Genomic DNA, 20,244 nt, shown 5'->3' with positions numbered 1-20,244 from the left:
CAGACGCAGCCCACCGAGCCCCCTTGGTGGGCTGCGGTCCAGACCCCAGCCCACTAGGCTTGGGTTGGGTGGGCTGCAGACCGCAGCCCACCAACCAAGCCTGTGGTGGGCTGTGGTTGGATCCAGCCCACTTCGGCCAAACTTGTGGGCTGCAGCCCAATTGCAGCCCACCTTGGCCCTTTGCCTATTAGGTTAGGTTTGAGCCTACCTATTGCCTCTAGCCTAGCCCATTTGGGTCCATTTGGACCCTATAACCCTGTTTACCATTTGCACCTAATTTGATTAGCCTGATCCTTAATTTTGGGATAATATAAGATTCCTAGGATACCCTTGATTGCTAATAAGATAGTTAATTTTAGTAGTTCGCTAATGACTTTACTTGCGTGAATTAATAGGATTGACACCGCGTGAGGAGATTTTGGGATCCCGGACTAGCTGACGAGTTTTACCTTACCGTGGCGACCTCCCAGGCGAGTAGAGTTATACAAATCTAGAATAGCATGATACAGTAGGAAATGTCAGTATTAATGCATGCAGTTGGTACTCCCTGTTATATCTTTTGCATATGTAGTTATTTATAATCTGTTCAGTATAGTATCATGAGAAAGATAATGTGTATGATAATGCTTTACATGTGTCCTGTATGGTATACCGTTGCATAGATGTATGATTGCTGTGGATATGGACTGTAATGATCATGATGACTATAACATGCTTTATACACGCATAAACACTGCACCACTTCCACCTATCATTAGTAGTCGAATTCTGACTAGGCAGTACCCCTACTCACTCAGCCCAGGGTTAAGGGCAGAGTGTATCATATATGTCTATACTATTAGCGGCCTACACCTGAGGTCGGGAAGCCTGTGTGGCATTCAGGTAGTTATACTGCATAGTTAGGACTAGATTATAATGATAGAAGAATATGATTGTGAGGCGGGGATATAACTCTAGCGGTACCCGACGACGCAGGGTTAGGGCGTCTGTTGATGAGCCGTGGGCTCCTGATTCTCCCGCCGAGGGCGGTGATGATTTAGAGAGAGTGAGATATGGGCTTACGACCGGGGTCCTGAGTCTGATGGCCACAGACAACCGGTCACATGTAGTGTCGCCATACACGTGTAGGTGACATTACCGCTAGATGTGTATATATCCCCCCTCGATGTATGTGATGATGGATGATTGTTTTGTAGGAGTATTTACCCTGTGTGGTGAATAGCTCGGTGAGCGATGATAAATATGATTATTGTTTTGGTAGACATGAGATGACTAAACTGCTATTTTATTGCTATGCATAACATGTAAACCTATGATTGAGATGTGTACGAATAAGAGATTGTCTCAAACTTTATATCTGTGTGAACTGATCATAATATGTTTGGTAAACTAGCATGTTCCAAGATAGTGATTGGTAATCTCTATCAACTGCATTGACTTGTAAATTGTGGTAAGTCATTTTAAATAAGCATGTCGTTATCGTTAGCAATTTGGGCATACATTGGATATACACCTGTGCTGTCATTATTTTAGATTGTATGAATCCTACTCGCTGGGCTGTAAGCTCACCCCTCGTGGCATATTATTTCAGAGCTAGGGGACGCAGGTGCGGGTAGCGAGGAGTAGCCGCTTTCTTTCTTTTTAGTACGTACGTAGTTGTATTAAGCCCCTGCGAGGGTATGATGTTGACGTTGTATCTTTTTGGGACTTTAGAGTAATATTTTGGATGTATATTTGGAAGGCTTGTTGTGGCCTGTGGAACTTGTATCCGGACTCCTTTAGTTGAGTTAATTATGGTGAAATTGTGTGGTTGTGTGCCTTGTGAAATCCTTGTACTGACAGGTCATGTGATATACCGCGTGGGAGGATTTACCCACGCGGTTTACACGTGTATTTGGAGGTTTGGGTGTTTCACTATCAATATGACAAAATATATATATTATATATATGATCTTTTTGTGAAATCTTAAGCTTGTCCGCATCTCCTAGTATGGTTAATAGAATCGTATTAACTACTAGATAAGCAATTTATTCAGTAAAAATTGGACTAACCCAGCGATTGATCTAATAACCTATGCAACTCGGCTGTTTGGCAAATCGATTGGATTAAGTACTTTTACAAAATTACTTAATTATTCTTAAATTTTAATTATTTAATTATTTATTCTAAGAGTCCTATAATTTTGAAAATATTCAGTTAAATATAAATATGTGTCTTAAAATTAGTTCTTTTGCACATATTTTTTTAAAAAAATCATGTATTTGCTTGTATAACTTTCTAAAATTCATATAAATTATATGTATATTGCTCAAACTATACAATTTTTGTATATATATACTCTTTAAAATTCTTACTTTTGTATAAATACTCCTTGAGTAAACTATCATTAAAATTTGAACGGTCTAAATATAACTTATTTAAGTTTACAAGTATTTCTCTCGGTTGAGTAGTTTTATCTTTGTTTATTAAATATATGAAATGGTAATGTATTCATGAGGATCTATACAAATAATATATATAGAGAGAGGAGTATACGTACAATAATATTATTTTTAAAAAATTATAATCATTTAAATTTAGATTTTTTTTTTGAAAAAATCAGCAATCCAATAGAGCGAATTACTGATTGAACCAATAACCCGATAACCTAATATTTGACCGAGTTAATATTCCGTGTGATTTTAAGGAAACTTTCAAATTTTATCGGCCTCTTTATGCAAGCCACACAATGTGATTCTTTTTGTAATTTTTTTTTCTTTCTTGTCGTATTTAAGTGTCACATGTGGTTTAGATAGTTATAGATGACAAGATAGTGCGGGCAATGTCTAAATTAGTGCTTACTGTGTGTTTAAAATTAATTAGCCCTCTTGTAGGGATTTTTCTTTTGAGTTGTGTTTTGGTATGTACATATTATTTGTGAGATTAACTTGTCATTCATGCTTTCTTAGTTGGTCATGCTAATACATATTATCTCTTTTTAATACATCTAAACTTTATTATACTTTTGAAACTTAATACGAGACTTACGAGCAATATCTATAAAAGAAAAGGAGGGAAAAAAAAGAAATTTGTTAATAGATTTAATACAACATTGTATTCCAACAGCTAAATTGGGCTCTAACGTTCACTTTAATTACATTACATTATAGAAAATAAATTTTATTTATATTAATTTCTTATTTAGCAGCATATGCACTATATGCCGTATCTTTTGAACCATTTGACATTGTTGATTGGCAAAAATGTGTTCAAATCCCTAAATTGAGAAGTCAAATCATGGTATTCTTACTAAGGAAAATAAAAGTCAAATTAAGGGCATTCGGAAATTGATTTACAAACATGATGTAGCTATAATTTTGCTGATACCATCCGTATCTCAATCATATTCAATTAGGTTGAATTATGCCTTTCATCTCTTGTATTATGATGTAATACTGTAGTAGAATCTCTGACTGTAATATTTCCCTTGCAGTAGGTTACATTGAAAATTTCTTATGATGGGCTAAACAAATATATATATTATATATATATGTATATGTATATGTACAGATTACTTGGTATTTATTTAGGAAAAAAGTTTTCCTTTGGATCAAGTAACAGTATTTAATGGCAGAGGAAAAGATATTTACGATAGAAAGGAGTATAATTGTTTGTACCTTATAAAAAAGAAGATTATTTTATACGTTAATACGTTATACGTACGCTAAGGTTTTCTTAATTGAGAACTTTAATTTGTTGTAATTTCAAGTACAAAGTGAGGGGTTTTTGGCCAAAAAAAAAGGAAATGACATTTTTGTGTAAGAATTATACTTCATCGGCCAGCTTCTACTGATATAATACTTTCTCGCGTCCAGCTTCTACTGATATAATACTTTCTCGCGTCAAAGGATAGGTGGGGGGAGAGAGAGACAGAGAGAGACAGAGAGAGAGATGGGATCGATCAATTTGATGGCGGCGATAGTTGCGATGCTCTGTTTTGGTGTCGCCGGTGTGTTGTCGGACGCATCGGATCACCGATACAAGGCCGGGGATCCGGTTCCACTCTACGCCAACAAGGTCGGCCCGTTCCACAACCCTAGGTAAGGAGTAATTTTTCCCGTCTTCGCTTCTTTCCAGGTTTAGTCATTGTTTCTGCTCCTTTTACATCAGATCTGCTCCCGTCTCTTCGGATCTGAGCTGTTCTGAGTTTCGAACTCACTGTCTCTTGGTCTAATAATTGTTGTAACTGTGGATTTTATGGTGATACTGTGGAAAGATCTGGTTTTTTTCGTGGTACTTTAATGATTCGGGTTAAAGTACAGACGATTGCGCGAATTTTTGGGTCAAAATTCGAATATTTACTTGTTTGACTCTAAGTTTGCTGATTGTTTTGTTCTTTGTCCGGATCGAAGAAGTAACATTGAAAACTACGAGCATCATGAGATTTGATGATTACGTCACAGTTGCCGAGCTTTGATTAAGATCAAAATGAAACCACGATAGATTTTGCTAGTGTTTGGTATTGTTCTCATTGTGCCAAATAAGAAATTCGGCAAACAATTGCTGCAGTTAATTAATTTGTGGGGTGCAAATATCATTGTATTTTCATTTAACTCTTGTGCCTTAATTGTTCCTGTTGCAGTGAGACTTATCGGTACTTTGATCTCCCATTCTGCTCTCCAGGTTTGCTTTTGGTTTCCTTCAGTAGTTCATTTATGTCTCTTATGTTTGAACGACAAGCTCAGTGTCTTCTGTTTCCGAATTTTGGTACCAGAACATGTGAAGGAGAAAACGGAAGCTCTTGGTGAAGTTTTGAATGGAGACCGTCTTGTTGATGCTCCATATAAGCTTGACTTCCATGTTGACCTTGACTCCAAATTGGTATGCAAGAAGAAGCTAACAAAAGAAGATGTAATGCAGTTCAAGAATGCTGTCACCAAAGACTATTACTTCCAGATGTACTATGATGACCTACCCGTATGGGGATTCATCGGGAAGGTCGATAGGGAAGGCAAGGCTGACCCAAGCGAGTACAAGTACTTCCTTTACACACATACTCATTTTGAGGTTCTTTACAACGACGACCGGGTTATTGAGATCAACGCCCAGACAGTCCCCAATGCTTTAGCGGAGATCACTGAGGACAAAGAGACAGAGGTGGAGTTCTTCTACTCGGTAAAGTGGAAGGAGACGGCCACACCCTTTGAGAAGAGGATGGAGAAGTACTCGCAGTCATCATCACTGCCGCATCACTTGGAGATCCATTGGTTCTCAATAATTAACTCATGTGTGACAGTACTGTTACTTACAGGATTTCTTGCCACAATTCTAATGAGAGTACTGAAGAATGACTTTGTCAAGTAAGATCTGCCTTGCAATTTTGAAACTTTTAATGGATTTATTTTCCTCTACACTCTGTCATTACATCAATTCTTTGCTCTTTTAAGAAAATTCTTGCTATTGTTTTCAAGAACTTTAAACCTGTCACTTGAATTTGTTTTTTTCCCCTGCATTAGTGTCCATCTATTGTATGAGAGTGTCCACAGGATTTCTTGAAGTAAGAATTGTTTAATAAGAAAAACTCAAATTATTTTAAAAATTTTGTGAGATTTTCTAGTAATTTACTATTGTAATGGGTTGTCAAGCCATGCTATAAGCTTCATGTGGTATAATTATCTTTATTTTTTTCACTTTGAGCCTCTGATCAAATTTCTAATATGCATCTTGTGGCTTGTTTTTAAGAACCTAGAAGTCATGGATGGATGCACGATATAGTCCTTGGTAATTACATGTTGCATATCTGGAGATTTACTGGAATTACATTGTATTTTAGACATGGTTTTCTGATACTGTTTTTATCAGCTGTGATTGAATACTATTCTTTTCTTGGAATATTTTATTTGTTTCTCAGTTTTTAAGCTATGTTTATAATGACTTATGCTTTCAAACTTAATTGTATATGGATAAAGGTATGCTCATGATGAGGAATCGGCAGAAGAACAAGAAGAGACTGGATGGAAGTATATCCATGGTGATGTCTTTAGGTATCCGCAGAATAAGTCACTGTTTGCTGCTTGTGTTGGTTCTGGCACACAACTCTTTGCTCTGTAAGCTTCCTTGACGATATTTTCTATCTACAACTCATTTTATGTCCTTTGGAGCAGTGCATTGTAAATTTGTCTAATCTTGAATCCTACAGCACAATTTATTTGGTTTCTCCTCATTCTTTCTAATATGTCTTTTATTGGCATTGCAGTACGATTTTCATATTTGTTCTTGCCCTGGTGGGTGTATTCTACCCCTACAACAGGGGAGCTCTTTTCACTGCACTGGTTGTAATTTATGCACTTACATCTGGTATTGCTGGTTATGTTGCGTCCAATTTCTATTGTCAACTTGAAGGGAATAACTGGGTGTGTGGCTGCTCTTTTCTTTAATCATCTGTTATGTTTCATGTATATATTTTTCATAGACAGCTTCTACTCAATGTTTCAAAGACTGACATGCAGGATCCAGAAATATGACATGGTGTATTGAGTTTTCTTTTTTAAAATTTGTTTTGCAGGTAAGGAATTTGCTTTTGACAGGATGCCTCTTCTGTGGACCTCTTTTCTTAACATTCTGCTTTCTTAACACTGTCGCCATTGTATATAGTGCTACAGCAGCACTGCCATTTGGCACTATTTTAGTTATCATTCTGATATGGACACTCGTAACTTCTCCTTTGCTTGTTCTCGGTGGGATTGCTGGTAAAAATAGCAAAGTAGAGTTTCAAGCTCCTTGTCGAACTACCAAATATCCTAGGGAGATCCCACCACTACCATGGTACCGCGGGACTATTCCACAAATGGCAATGGCTGGTTTTCTTCCATTTAGTGCCATTTACATTGAACTTTACTATATCTTTGCCAGTGTATGGGGTCACAGAATTTACACAATCTACAGCATCCTGTTCATAGTCTTCATTATTCTCCTTATTGTGACTGCCTTCATCACAGTGGCATTGACTTACTTTCAACTAGCTTCTGAAGATCATGAATGGTGGTGGAGGTAAGCCAGATATTCACTATCAAGTATTAAGCTAATGACTGCTATTTATTTGGTACTTCAGATGATATGCTCATTACCAAAGTTCCATTTTCTGAGTTATGTTGGTTTGCTCATCACTTTAGCTTTTGCTTCATGCTTAGAAGGACTTTTATTCTTAGTTCTGTTGCATATTATTATAGTGAATAAGATCAAAGTAGATATTATGATGCATATTTCTGCCTCATTAGACATTTATACTGAGTTTATGCTCCTCTATTTGTAGGCTGTGTATAATTTATTCTATAAACAATTCTGACTTTATTTGTGTCGACAATTTAAACACTGCTAGACTTCAACCTTTCTCATTGTTCAAAGTTTAATCGACACAGTTCATCAGTATAATAGCTTTATTCTTATATCAGCAACAACCATTTTCTCACTACCAGACTTTGTTCTTTCATTGTGATATGGTACTTCAGAGTCTATTTTGTTATCAAAGTAACTAAGGGAGCTGTTTAAGTACAGATAGCTTCTTTCTTATCGGGATGACATTTAATGATAACTCGAGCTATTTATTACAATTGCTCCACTGTACAATTTCTTCTTTTCTTTTCTAAATTTATAATTTATTAGTGTCCAAGGCCTAAAGATGTCTTGCATGCTGTCCCCTGCCCTTGAATTTCTTATTCTAGAATTTTCATACTAAAGATGCTTCCTCTTTTTGTTTCTTTTTCCCTTGTTCTTTGTGGTTAAGAAGTATTCTTCTCATTCTGATGCAGGGCATTCCTTTGTGGTGGATCAACTGGTTTATTCATATATGGATACTGTTGGTACTACTACTATGCCCGATCAGACATGTCAGGATTCATGCAAACATCCTTCTTTTTTGGTTATATGGCCTGCATCTGCTATGGTTTCTTCCTCATGCTTGGCACTGTTGGCTTCCGCGCTGCCTTGTTGTTTGTCCGCCATATATATCGATCTATCAAATGTGAATAAACTCAGTCACGGATGATGCTAGGTATGACCCTTAGCCTCGTGCTTTTTATAATTATAACCTATGCGAGAGAGGAAAAGTTTGAATTCACAGGACCGGAAACAGCCAATGGACGTGCTGGTTATCTTCTCTGATGTTGAGCTGAACTTCCTCCATTTGTTGCACTGGTGGAAGCAAGTGTATTGGTCCATTTGTCTGTACTTCCGAAAAATATCTGGGAGAACAAGTCTGTACCATTACATTTTCCTGCAAATTTCAGACAATTGTTTGTATTTTCAGATCTTGAATCCAAAGTCGTGAATCATATTCGCCGTATGTGTTTCCAATTGCATTTGCACTTGAAAGTATATATTTTTTTCTTTCCGTAAGACATTATGATGCGTCGATCTAACACTGAAATCATTCGGTTGACTTCATAAATGATTGTGAAAGATTACAAAATAGAAGAATATTATGATATTATTTAGATGGTGTTATGTTTAACATTGTATAATAGTACCATAAAATTTTCATGTCAGATTTTCATATTTTGTTGGGCATATCGTAGCTAATATCGTTAGCTGGTATTCTTATGATTTGAATCATCGACCATATCGTGGTCCAACAGTGAAAATAGTTGAAGACTGGCTAAAATAACCGCCATTTTGCTTCACTACTGCAGGGAAGAAGAGACAAGGACTGCTTAAGAAAATTCCCATAACGAAATAAAGAAGGGGATCTTTTGTATAAAATATCGCCATCTCTACTCTAAACCTTCTTGGTCAGTAAATGCCTCAAAATAAACACAAGAACAAAGCAAAACTAAAGGATTCACCCTTCTCAATTAATTGAATTTGAAATTAAAGAGACATTTGGAATTCCTAAACGATGGATAAAGCATTACTCTATGATATCTCGCACTGGCTAATGAAATTTGGGCCATAACTCTAATCAAAAATCAATTTTAACGACTATTATCCCCATATTCACAAATTAAAATCCCTTAATTTAAGTTTCCGCCAATCACACATCGTCTTTATTCTAATTATACTAAAATTTTCTCTTTACCTCTTTTAGTTTTGTTTTACTTTTATATCAGCCAAAACATAAGGACGTCGGCTCGCTAAACCAAGGGCGAGTCGAGTGCGAACTCCTTCGGAGCTCCTAATAGCGGAGCAAGGAGTGAAGGCTTCCTTCGTTCCCCACCTCGAGCACTTCTCGCAACGAAATCGATGGTATCCGTCGCTCCCCACCCCATCTCCATCTCGGCGTCCCCGACCTCCATCACTGGATGCAGCAGACCCCGTCTCTTCTCCTCTTCTCTTGTCTCCTTTCGCCGAGAGGATTCGAAAGCCAAGCTCGAGATGGCCGGAGAATGGAGGGTTCCTGGTTCGATTGGCCGTGGGGATGGTCTCTCGACGTTTCGGTCCCGTCCTCCTCATGCCGCGATTTCGACCCCAAGAGGTGGTGAGGAGAAATTTCGTTGTTTTTTTAGAGATTTATGATGTATTAAAAGTATTATTAGTGTTTTGGTGTTTTTTATGCAGAGACATTTGATCCAGAACTGAGGTTAGTGCTTGAGCTTGCTTCGGATTGTGAACTGTTGGAACTTGAAGGTATTCTTTTCGGGCCTAGGTAGGTATTTGTTGTACTATTTCGATTCTTCTAATTTGATGGTCAGCTGAAAATTTTGAACTGGTTAATTAGAATGGGTCTTTGCGTGTATTTGTGTAGTATAGATGTTATTTATTTGTAGATTATTGTTTGTTAATCTGATAACTTTTACTGCTATTCTGAAGTTTATCTTTAGGAATTTGAAATCAACATATTTAAGGTGGGGTCATTGAGGTAATAGTAGTAATACAATTGCAAAATGTTCAAGTGAAAGAGGATGTAATGTTACAACTGAAACAACTTATAAATTGATTAACTTATGTCATTCTTTTGTTCGGCAAATGGGGAATGTCTCCATAACTATGTACTGGTTCCTTCATGTTCCTTTTATTTTTTATTTTTCCCTCCGCTTCAGAATCTATCTGTTGTTCTCCTCATTTGTGCCATTTCCTCTCCTCTTCTCTTATTTATTTGAGAACCTTCTTTGTTGGTAATAGATTTTTAGAAGGATCCTGACTACAAACACCTTCCTTTGTTAAGTCCAGTGTTATGAAGTTGCTAATTTTTAACCATGTGACATGTTATTGCATTGACGAAGGACTCCACAGGTAAATGAAAAATAACCATGAAACTTTTACGATGAAGATTAGTACACTATGTGATAGTACATCATACATCCAATTAAATGTATTGTATACTTGGATCTGTCCTTTATCTCTTAGAAGTTAAAACATTCAATTGTCCAACACTGGTTTGAAAAGCGGAAAAGGCAGCCGGCCATGGCGTGGTAGCACACCGGCTGCACCGCCATGTTGAAAGGCGCTGACAAAAGGCGGCCAAGCACCTTGGTGGGCCAATGCTTCGGCTCACCAAGTTGAGATACGGTTATTAGTGAGCGGGTCGGGATTTACAGCGGATCGGGTTTAATAAAACTAACCAATATTAAAAAACCAAACACCACGCTGATCTCTCTCTCTGTCTCTCGTTGCACATCTCTCATCGGCAAACCCTAGAACAAGCTCTTCCATAGCCGGTGATAGCAAAAGGTGACGACCACAGCGAAGGCGACAAGCGGCAAGCAGCGTGCGATGCGCTCTTTCTCCCACTCTCTCAATTAATCTCTCACAACAATACTCATCTCTCCTCTCTCTCATTTACTCACTCAGTCTCTCTAACTCTCTTTCACTCTCTCTTATTCTCTCCCATTATGAATTAATGGGTTTACTGTTTTCTTTCCTAAGATTAAATGTTCCTAATTTTCCCTAGCTTAATTTTTCAAGTTGAGGAGAGATGAGTACGGTTATAGGAATTAATTAGAAATTTAGAGGAGTTAATTACTAATTGGTTTATGAATAGGGTTATCAAGCTTGACGAGCAGCTTAGGCTTGGCTCGGCTAAAGCTCGAGTTCGGTTCGAGACAGAGCCGAGTCCGAGCCGTTGTAATCAGTTTGAAATTAATATCGAGCCAAGCTTGAGCTGGAGCTGACTTGCTCAGGCTCGGCTCGATAAGCTTGACAGTCTGACTAGCTATAACTAAAGACACGTGGCATAAAAAAATATTGCCACGTGTTCCTAACCTACCTCACCATCACCCTCACCCATCCATCACCCTCACCCACCCTCACCTACCCCACCCTCACCCATCACGTCACCCTCACCCATCCTCACCTACCACATCCTCACCCATCACGTCACCCTCTCCATCCTCACCCATCACCCTCAGGCCCCTCATTCACCCCATCCTCACTCTCACCCTCACCCTCACCCTCATCCACCCAATCACCACCCATAGCCTCACCCCATGCGCCGCCACCTCCTCTCTCTCCGTCGGTCTCCATCAGCAAACCACCACCACGGTGCCACCTCCTTCTCGGCGTCGGCCTCCTCTTCTTCGTCCACTCCATCGGCTTCTTCCTCCTCCTTCATTCACTATCTCTTCGTTGTCGCCTCCTCCTTCATCCGTCTCTGAATCCTCTTTTAACAAGCCATCATCCACGCCGTCACTGCCCACACCGTCACCGCCTCATACTCTAATCAAGCTCGAGCTTTGCCCAGGGCTCGACTCGGGCTTGGTTAGGCTCAGCTTGAGCTCGGCTCGAGTTGAGCTAAGCTAAGTTTGAACAGAATTATGAGGCTCGAAAGTAATTTCAAGCCGAGTCTGAGCAGGAATCGGCTCGCTCAGGCTTGGCTCATTTATACCCCTATTTATGAAGTATTGAATTAAGATTACGAGAAGGAATTTTTTTTTCACTGTCATGCATTATTAATTGGGGGAATTACTAATTGTCTGCTATTTAAGTATATAATTTCTAATTAGATGATTTTGAAATGTGATTCATGTGAATAAACTAGAGTTAGTAATAAAATATCTCAATTATTCAGTTATCACTATTAAGCAATTAGCCAATGTGATTATGTTATTTAGTGTTTTGGTTTAGTGTACTGGTAAAATGTAAATACTGTATACTATACTTATATATTTATTTATATTAAAAATGCTAGATCACCTTGTCACCCGCCTTCCGCATAGGCACTAGGCGGTGAAGTGACTGCCCGTCACGCGTGACCCGCGGTCACTTTTCAAAATATTGTTGTCCAGTAAACACCCAATCAGTCATTCATCGATAGCATAAGCTAACAAAGTTTTTTTTTTTTTCCAGCTACTTCAGCCCCTTGCTGAAATCAGTTACAAGCAGACAAGATGCTGATTATGATATGGATTTAGATGATATTGAGGAACGAGATATCTTTATATCAAATTTAGAGTCAAGATTCTTCTATCTCGCTGCAGATGCCCGTTCAGTTATACGGTCAGTGAAGAGCTATTTTTAGAGTTTTTCCTTTTCATTTGATGCATCATTTACTTTCAGTTTTATATGCCTTATATTTATAGCACACCTTAGTGTGTTTATGATGACTTGAGTCAATATAAATGTAACCATTTTTCAAGCCTTTATAATATGCATGTTATGTTATATTATATTGTTAGTCTTCCATAACATCTGTATATCTTATATTACATTGTATCTACAATTGAATCTTAGTACTTTCTAATTTTGGTAGGTCTATGGCTATAGCTGGTATATGATTCTTTTCATTGCTGATCTTCCTAGGGGCTGGAGGCCTTCATACAGGAGTGTCTTACTTGGTGTAAGAAAAAAACTCAGTGTTCCTTGCTCTAGTAAATTGTCCACAGCAGATCTGGAAGTAGAAATTTTCCTTCACCTGTTGAAAGAATATTCAAGGTACTTTCGTTTGAATATAAAAAGTAGAAATTATGAAAGAAACAAATGGCTCTTGAAATCCATGCTTGGAAGCTTTCCTTGCAGCAGGATAGCTAATAAATACCAAAAGTTGGTAGTTGTTAATGGTGTCTTAGTGAGCTATTATACTTTCAAGACAAAGGTATTCCTAGCAGAATAGACTATAAAAGACCATTTGATGCTTATATATGATATAATGTTGTATTTATAATATATTTGGCAGATACGATCGATCAAAAAAGAGGTAAAACTGCATAAAAAAGCGAGTTGTCCTGTAGGTTTTTTCCTCATTTGAGAGACAATCCTGCAGTAGTTCTTCTTTATTTTGGGTATAAGTTTCTTCTTTTAGCATTTTGTTTTTGTAATCTTTGTCCTTGAGGCTAGTTGAATAGTAATAGCTAGATGTGGAATATATTTTCATTTTCACGGTTAAAGGCTTTTGATAGTACCTGGGTTAGGAAATGCTTCCACAGCTTAAGTGTTCCCATAGTAATTGATATATAAAAGAAATAAGCCTTATGCTGAGATCCAAAGAATTATAATGAACTATTCTTTAGGCATCTGATTTTCCACTTTCTTGTAATTGCTGGATATTGGAGTAACATATGTTATGCGTCATGCAGAGAATCCTCTTACGTAAATTTCCTTCCCCTCATGCTTATTTAGCTAACTTTTTTATCAACCATTTTGTATTTAGTCAACAGACAGACCCAATTTCATTTCTGTGGGATGACTCCAGACCTTCAAGAAATAATGCAACTCTTGAAGTTGGACTAAGCAAATGGAAGGTCCTTGCAGATGCAGCCTTGAGGGTTGGGGCAAAAGAGTTCCAAAAAATATTTTTGAAGGTTCCTTTCTAAAATACTCTGTAATTCTCTGATCCATTCCTATTGGGATTATGTACTTTGTTTATCTTTTGAAAGGGTGGTGGCGTGTTGACTCTGGAAAAGATTTATCAGTTGGTATGTAGGTTTCTTCATGCCCTTACATTTTGAGTTCTATCCTCTCTATATGTTGTTGATTGTGTTTTCTCAACAATTGTGATAGTTAGCTAAACGACTATCTGGAAAGATGCTGCTGGAGGCTGCCAACTATGAGATAAAGAATGAACTCATTAAACGGGTATATATAAATTTTTCTGTAAATGTACTCATCTTATTCTTTTAACAAGTTACTGCTGCATTCTTTTGCTGTGAGAGATCATAAGAATAAACAAACTTTATCTGTTTTAGCTTAATAGGCGAGAAAAAAAATCATAACCCAATTAATGATTGATTTATGTTGTAAATGCTTTCTATAATTTCGTCAAGCCACTGATGTAATTAAGCCTTCATTGACGTCCTTATATTCATCCGATGGATTGTGAGATCTATTGTCTAACAGTTCAATAATTAATGTATAAACATTGTATAAATGTGATCACCTATAGATGCTTATTTGGGTTAGATGAATTATCATTTAGTTACACCATGATTCCTTATTTATTTTTGCCATTTGTAGCTTTCTGTGTTTTCTAATTTTAATTTGTATCACTGTTTGATTTTTGCCCGTGTTATTCGATCATTTATGTTCACTTTCTCTTATGCTTTTTAAGTATCTAAGTATCTAAGTATCTAAGTATCTATCTTGTCCATTTAAAGGAAAAGAGGATACTCTCTTGATGCCTGTGAAAGCTTTCATCAGAATCTTTATCTTGTGGTCAGATAGTAATCTTTATCTTGCTGTCAGATAGTTAACTCTGCATATTCCTAAATTTTATTCAGTCTATCCGATATACTTGTGCATGCTTGTTACCTTTCTATTGCATAAAAAATATGCAAAACATGGATAAGCAATTCTTTCTGCACATCATTATATCTGTTAAATTGTCGTATCTTTTTCTGCATAATGTTCTTCAATTTCCTTTTGCTTGACACTTTAAAATTTTTTAATATGCAACTCTGTCACCCAATACCTGAATTCTTGAGCACCTTGGATTGCTAAAAATAAGGTTCTCTTAAGTGGCAGTACATTGACCTCTGCTTGCATTGTCCTGAGTCTCAATTGGTCACTTTTCTAGTGGCCGCGATCTCAAATATAGATTACTTTCCACACCGTGACTACTATCCAAATCTGACTGAATATCAATTTATCTATATCCTTTTCATCTGTAACTGTTCCTCCAGTCCGAAAATTTTGGGTATGGCTTTTACTTCTATCTGTACTGTTTGAATAAAGAAACAAATGCAATTGAATTTCTCATACTCAAGTTCAGAGTGAAATATGCCTTGGATGCAACTGTTGGTTTTGTTATTCAGTGCTAAAAGTTCTGAGCGTTCTTATTTCTTTTTCTTATGATCTTCTCATTTTAAAACATCAAATCATTTTACTCGAAAGAATAAAATACCTTTTTATATTTATTATCGCAGATGATTGTGATATCATGTTAGAAATCATAAAATACTTCAGGGATTTCATTTGTAATACAAGTATGATTTAGTTTCAGGATTGAACGGCTAACATCTTTATCTCTGTATTTTATTATGCTCCTGTCTCTTTTCTAACGATGCACTCCTGATGGCTATCAGGGTGGGCAACTGGCAGCTGTTAATTTGGAGTCTAGAGCTGGTTTACTTGCAGCTAGACAGGTCATTTTTTCTTCCTCAGTATCTCTTTCACAATAAATGCAGGTTTCTTCTGTTTTGTAATTTCTGAAGTTTGATGGTTCAAACCCTCTTGAAGCATACAAATTGAAATGCGTGCAGGGCTTGGCTCATGCCGCGTCACGGTATCTTGGCCTTAGGAGTCTCATGATGTTCCTTGGACCACTGTATGTTGTTTCTTCATTTTGGAACTATCTATACTGGGAAACCCCTATTGTCTTAGATCGAACTTCGTCAGTTTTGAAATATCTTGGGCTATATTTGGTTTGAGTTTATGGACCCTTTTGAATTGGTTTAGTAACTAAATATTTTTTTAACTTTTTTATATCTAATCAAGTTTACTCTTTAAAAAATTAATACTAAAAAATAATACTAATTAATCAAGTTTGGGATTTAGTCTCAAACCAAACAAGGTCTTGGAGTCCATCTTAGATATCTCGTATCACACTTAACTTTGTCGAGTGAGGCGAAGCTACAACCTTATTCCCATTTTTATAAACCTGCATAATTATTTTGTTCTGTTAGGGTGTTTATCTTGCATTACCGGATGACAATCGTTTTTGTGCTATTCTATGCAGAATGTGGGGTACATTTTTGGCTGATGTTGTGATTCAAATGCTTGGCACGGACTATGCTCGGATTCTGCGTGCAATTTATGCTTTTGCACAGGTTGGATTTAGTTTGCATTTCCTGTTCAATGCCAACTTTGTTCATTCATTAAATTTAACACGCACTGATCGATCTTTCTACCAGATCCGACTTACTCGAACAAATGCCTGGACATCTTAACTGGATCGAGATTATCAACAAGTATTTATATGCTTTGCTCATCCATCTCCTTTTACAAGTGCCATGTGACAAAGTTCTTCACTAGATAGACACCCAAGCCTGGTGGAGGTTTTGATTATTTGTACAGTCTCGCTTCACTTCGTTTCTTTTCACTCTTCAAGCTGTAAATTACATAACCTCATTTAAAATCTTATGAACGGCTAGTTCAATTACAGGCAATACCAGAATAAGCTTTTATTAAAATTTGAAATATAAATATTTGAGTTAATTGATGACTTTCAGCCTCCGTTTCTTAGGTAGGTTGGCTAAATATCTAAACCAATATATCAAACGGAGTTAGCTTCATGATCCAATAAATAGATATTCCATAAGACAATCTTATAAAGTAGGACTTTTAAAGTAAACTAGGGAAATCAAGGAAAGTGGACACTTTATTTCATAGTCCTTGTCCATAGGAAGCTGGATCCTATATTAATTAGACCTCCCCATCCCAAAGTTCCTCAGTTGATCTATAAGGGCCACTTAGGGATACAAATTCTTCACCCAGGACTGCCTTCTTTTGTGGAAGTTTTCCAATCAAGTCGTTGTCTTCTAGACTCAGCTCCCAGCCAAATATCTTCATATTTTCCTCCATCCGCCCTTTGTTGTGGCTCTTCACCACCAGACTCACCTTCTGTTCATATAACCACCTCAGAGCAACCTGTCAACATATGGCCCACATGAAAGAAACAATGTACATCAAGCAGAATTCTTTTAGAAGACAAATTCATTTGGCCTTCATATACCCATAAATATTAAGCAATAGAACAGCACCTGAGCCAGAGGCTTCCCTTTAGCATTTGCAATCGCTTTCAGAGTAGGATTCTCCATGACTGACGCAGACCCATATGGAGTATTATACGCCGCCAATGGCGAATACGCCGTGATATGAACGCCGTTCTCCTCGCAGAGTTCTCTCAGCTTCTTCTGGTTCCATGAAGTGTTCATCTCTACCTGAAGACATGGCAGCAGCATCAGCATCAGCATTATCACCAAACATTGTGTCTAATAAGCTAATCATACAATGACCTGGTTGACAGCAGGAGGGATACGGGAATTGGCTAGCAATTGAGATAGCTTCTTGGATGAGAAGTTGCTAACTCCAATGGACTTGGCGAGGCCCAGCTCATGGCACTCCTCCATGGCTCGCCATGTAGCTGCCATGTCGAAAGGAAGTATAACCTCATCAATGATAGGAAACTTATGCTCCCCGTGTTCCAATCTCACTGGCCAGTGGATCAAATAGAGATCCAAGTAGTCTAGCCCCAGGTTCCTGCAAAGTACTAACTCATAATACTCTAAACCTAATTAACCATTAAAATTTCATGAGATTGAATGTAAAAGGTACACAAAAATAAGCAGGAAAGCTAGAGAGAGATATATGCACAAAAAATAAATAAAAAAACTGAGTAGAAAATTAATATCAATCCGGCGGAACCTCGGCAAAAACACCTCCCCTTTTTTACTGGGAAGAAAAAAAAATCGGTTATATATTAATAGCAGCCCTAATCTTTCTTCGGGCTAAATTACTTGAGAGATTTCTTGAGAGCAGGAAGGACGTGATCGGGGTGCGTGTCGGTGCACCAGAGTTTGGAGGTGACGAAGAGCTCGTCGCGAGAGTGGATTAATCCGCGGCGGAGGGCTTCGGCTATGGCGACCCCAAGAGGCTGCTCCGTTCCGTAAATAGCAGCCGTGTCGAAGTGCCTGTACCCCACCTGGATGGCATCCAAGAAGCACGATTCGAGGTTGGGAATCATAGAGGCAGCGGCAGTGCCGAGGCCAAGCACCGGCATCTTCTGCCCTGAGTTTAGTGTAACGCTTGGGATAGATCCAGCCATGGCTAAGCTTTCCTAGCGCGATTTAGTTTTGATGCGTTGGCAGTGAAGAAGAAGAAGAATAAATAGGGGAGGACGAGAGAGACTCGTGGCTGCTGTTAGGTAATGACAGGAAAGTAATGGCCCGAATCAAACCAAATAATTATAAAGAATAATTTTCATCCCCTGATATATTAAGGGTATATAAAATATTTTACATATTAACAAGTAAATAAACTAAAATTTAATTATTTTCTTATTGCTTATTTTTATAATTGCTTAAAAAACGAGAAATAAAAGAGTACTAATTTATCCTTATACTATTTTAAAGAGCGACCAATACTTTCGGTTCATATGATCGATACTTTCAATTAAATTTTATTTAATATTATTTTATCTTAATCGTTGAATTACGAGAGAAAAATAGTTCTTAAAAAATGTGCCAGTATGATCCTAAAGTTTAAGCCACCGAAATTTCTAGGTCTAGTAGATCAAACTATATAAAAATAAACCCATATTGGGATTGTTTCCTTTTCTAAGATTAATTGTCCTAAGAGGTTGTATTAAGGATATATTAGGCAAATTGCCTACCCTCCTCCACTTCTGGTTTGTTTTCTTTCCTTTCCCTTTGCTAGATTAGTTCTAGTTTTTTAGGATTTCTCAAATGGGTCTTCCAAGTAATTTGTTGTTGAAGGCACTAAACATTGATGGGCTTGAATTCCTACCCAAGTTTACTCCTTAGTAGATTGCTCGGTCTTCTAAGACACATGCTATTTTTCGCGTAGTGCTATCAGCTGATCAAGCGGGAGGCTTGCTTTTAGAGCATATGCTCTATCTCCACTGTATTATTATTATGCTTGAGTGCTTGCTTAGATACTCGCTTTAATTATTGTTTAGTCCATAACACAGCTAAGTAGGGGGCTTGTCCCTAAGGGTTTTGTTCTATTTCTCTTCTCTTTTTTTTATCATTTTGTAATCGATTGCTTGGATTGAATGATATGATCAATATACAGACTTTCTTTCAAAAAAAACAAAAACAAAAGCAAAAAAAACAAAAGGCATACCTTTCTTATAAGTCCACAACAATGGGTGTACATAGTCAAGCTTGAGCGAACTAGCTCTAGCTCAAGCTCGGCTAAAAATTAGTTTTGAGTCTTAATTTGATATTTATTAGCTTGAATAAGGCTCAATAATAGACTTAATTTAGGCTCGAGCTCGGCTCAAGCTCAGTTTATAACTCGAATTTAGGTTCAAGCTAGTAGGCTCAAAATTAATTTTGAGCCGAGTCTGAGTTGGAACCGGCCCGCTTAGGCTCGGCGGGATAAGATTAAAATTATGTATATAAATATTAATATTTTAATATACTCTTCACTCTCTATTTGACACCCGCTAAAACGACAAAACCATTTTAAATCTCCTTTTGGAACATGGTTAAAAAGTACAAAACCGTCTTAGCTTATTCTTTTCTTTTTTTTTATATCGTGATATGACAGAACCAGTCTTTATATTCTTTTTAAGCCACCATTACTCCACTATCCCATCAATCACTAATTCTTACTTCCAAAACACCACTAACTCCTTAAATAACTAACCATATATATATTATTTCTTTTCTTCATCCTCATTTTACTGATTGTCTTCCTCCTCCATCGGTCTCCTCCTATCGATAAGCCGTCATTGCTTCTTACATCGACCTCCTCCTCTTTCAATAAACCGCCTCCTCCATTGGCCTTTTCCATCGGCCTTCTCCTCCTCCACCAGTCTTCTCTTCTTTCAGTAAGCCATCATCTTCACCGTCGCTGCACCCTCATCCTCTAACCAAGCTCGGACTCAATTTAGGCTTAGCTCAGACTCGGCCTAGCTCAACTCGAGTTATGCCAAGTCGAACCTAAACATCAAATTACAACTTAAAACTAATTTTCGAGCCGACTGTTAACACCATCGGGTGTTAACAGAATGATATCTTAGTATAATTATTAATAAAAGAAATAAGTTTTGAAGTTGGCCACGTGTCTTGCATCATGGATTTAATTCATGGGCTCCTTTGGGCTTTCTGGTCAGAAAGGCCTTAACTTGTTACCCTTGCTCATTTATGAAG

At 37.5% G+C, this 20,244-nt stretch overlaps 3 protein-coding genes across 4 annotated transcripts; 2 read left to right on the top strand and 1 right to left on the bottom strand.

Annotated features, from left to right (window-relative positions):
• Nucleotides 1-3,865: 3,865 nt before the first annotated feature.
• Nucleotides 3,866-8,332, top strand: LOC140778279 (transmembrane 9 superfamily member 3-like). The gene is made up of 7 exons (XM_073122918.1): nucleotides 3,866-4,080; nucleotides 4,623-4,663; nucleotides 4,755-5,340; nucleotides 5,950-6,087; nucleotides 6,237-6,393; nucleotides 6,546-7,030; nucleotides 7,789-8,332. The coding sequence occupies exons 1-7, from the start codon at nucleotides 3,932-3,934 to the stop codon at nucleotides 8,006-8,008; spliced, it is 1,776 nt and encodes a 591-aa protein (XP_072979019.1). The 5' UTR covers nucleotides 3,866-3,931; the 3' UTR covers nucleotides 8,009-8,332.
• A 764-nt stretch (nucleotides 8,333-9,096) lies between these two features.
• On the top strand, nucleotides 9,097-16,505 carry LOC140778432 (uncharacterized). 2 transcript variants are annotated; one of them, XM_073123139.1, is made up of 11 exons: nucleotides 9,097-9,449; nucleotides 9,533-9,620; nucleotides 12,260-12,409; nucleotides 12,713-12,844; nucleotides 13,560-13,710; nucleotides 13,786-13,824; nucleotides 13,910-13,984; nucleotides 15,430-15,489; nucleotides 15,607-15,671; nucleotides 16,083-16,173; nucleotides 16,258-16,505. In XM_073123139.1, exons 1-11 carry the CDS (start codon nucleotides 9,218-9,220, stop codon nucleotides 16,291-16,293), a joined length of 1,119 nt encoding a protein of 372 aa, XP_072979240.1. In that variant the 5' UTR covers nucleotides 9,097-9,217; the 3' UTR covers nucleotides 16,294-16,505. The 2 variants fall into 2 exon arrangements, with proteins under 2 accessions (XP_072979240.1, XP_072979239.1); XM_073123138.1 differs by having other exon boundaries at nucleotides 9,097-9,452.
• A 112-nt stretch (nucleotides 16,506-16,617) lies between these two features.
• LOC140778433 (non-functional NADPH-dependent codeinone reductase 2-like) lies at nucleotides 16,618-18,250 on the bottom strand. The gene is made up of 4 exons (XM_073123140.1): nucleotides 17,863-18,250; nucleotides 17,362-17,605; nucleotides 17,107-17,286; nucleotides 16,618-16,993 (listed from the first exon to the last, which is right to left on the bottom strand). The coding sequence occupies exons 1-4, from the start codon at nucleotides 18,168-18,170 to the stop codon at nucleotides 16,769-16,771; spliced, it is 957 nt and encodes a 318-aa protein (XP_072979241.1). The 5' UTR covers nucleotides 18,171-18,250; the 3' UTR covers nucleotides 16,618-16,768.
• Between the last annotated feature and the right edge of the window lie 1,994 nt (nucleotides 18,251-20,244).

Source organism: Typha angustifolia, chromosome 15 (assembly GCF_048772165.1).
Source record: "Typha angustifolia cultivar Huaian chromosome 15, ASM4877216v1, whole genome shotgun sequence".
Taxonomy (NCBI): domain Eukaryota; kingdom Viridiplantae; phylum Streptophyta; class Magnoliopsida; order Poales; family Typhaceae; genus Typha; species Typha angustifolia.
This window is presented reverse-complemented; position numbering and strand designations above follow the sequence as displayed.

Bases quoted from the DNA above. Each gene is read 5' to 3' on its own strand.
- LOC140778279 (XM_073122918.1), top strand. From the start codon at position 3,932: ATGGGATCGATCAATTTGATGGCGGCGATAGTTGCGATGCTCTGTTTT. The intron at 6,088-6,236 runs GTAAGCTTCCTT...TTGGCATTGCAG, and splicing joins GGCACACAACTCTTTGCTCT to TACGATTTTCATATTTGTTC. The intron at 7,031-7,788 runs GTAAGCCAGATA...ATTCTGATGCAG, and splicing joins GATCATGAATGGTGGTGGAG to GGCATTCCTTTGTGGTGGAT.
- LOC140778433 (XM_073123140.1), bottom strand. From the start codon at position 18,170: ATGGCTGGATCTATCCCAAGCGTTACACTAAACTCAGGGCAGAAGATG. The intron at 17,287-17,361 runs GTCATTGTATGA...CCATGTCTTCAG, and splicing joins TCCCTCCTGCTGTCAACCAG to GTAGAGATGAACACTTCATG. The intron at 16,994-17,106 runs GTGCTGTTCTAT...ATATGTTGACAG, and splicing joins AAGGGAAGCCTCTGGCTCAG to GTTGCTCTGAGGTGGTTATA.
- LOC140778432 (XM_073123138.1), top strand. From the start codon at position 9,218: ATGGTATCCGTCGCTCCCCACCCCATCTCCATCTCGGCGTCCCCGACC. The intron at 9,621-12,259 runs GTAGGTATTTGT...TTTTTTTTCCAG, and splicing joins GGTATTCTTTTCGGGCCTAG to CTACTTCAGCCCCTTGCTGA. The intron at 15,490-15,606 runs GTCATTTTTTCT...AAATGCGTGCAG, and splicing joins GTTTACTTGCAGCTAGACAG to GGCTTGGCTCATGCCGCGTC.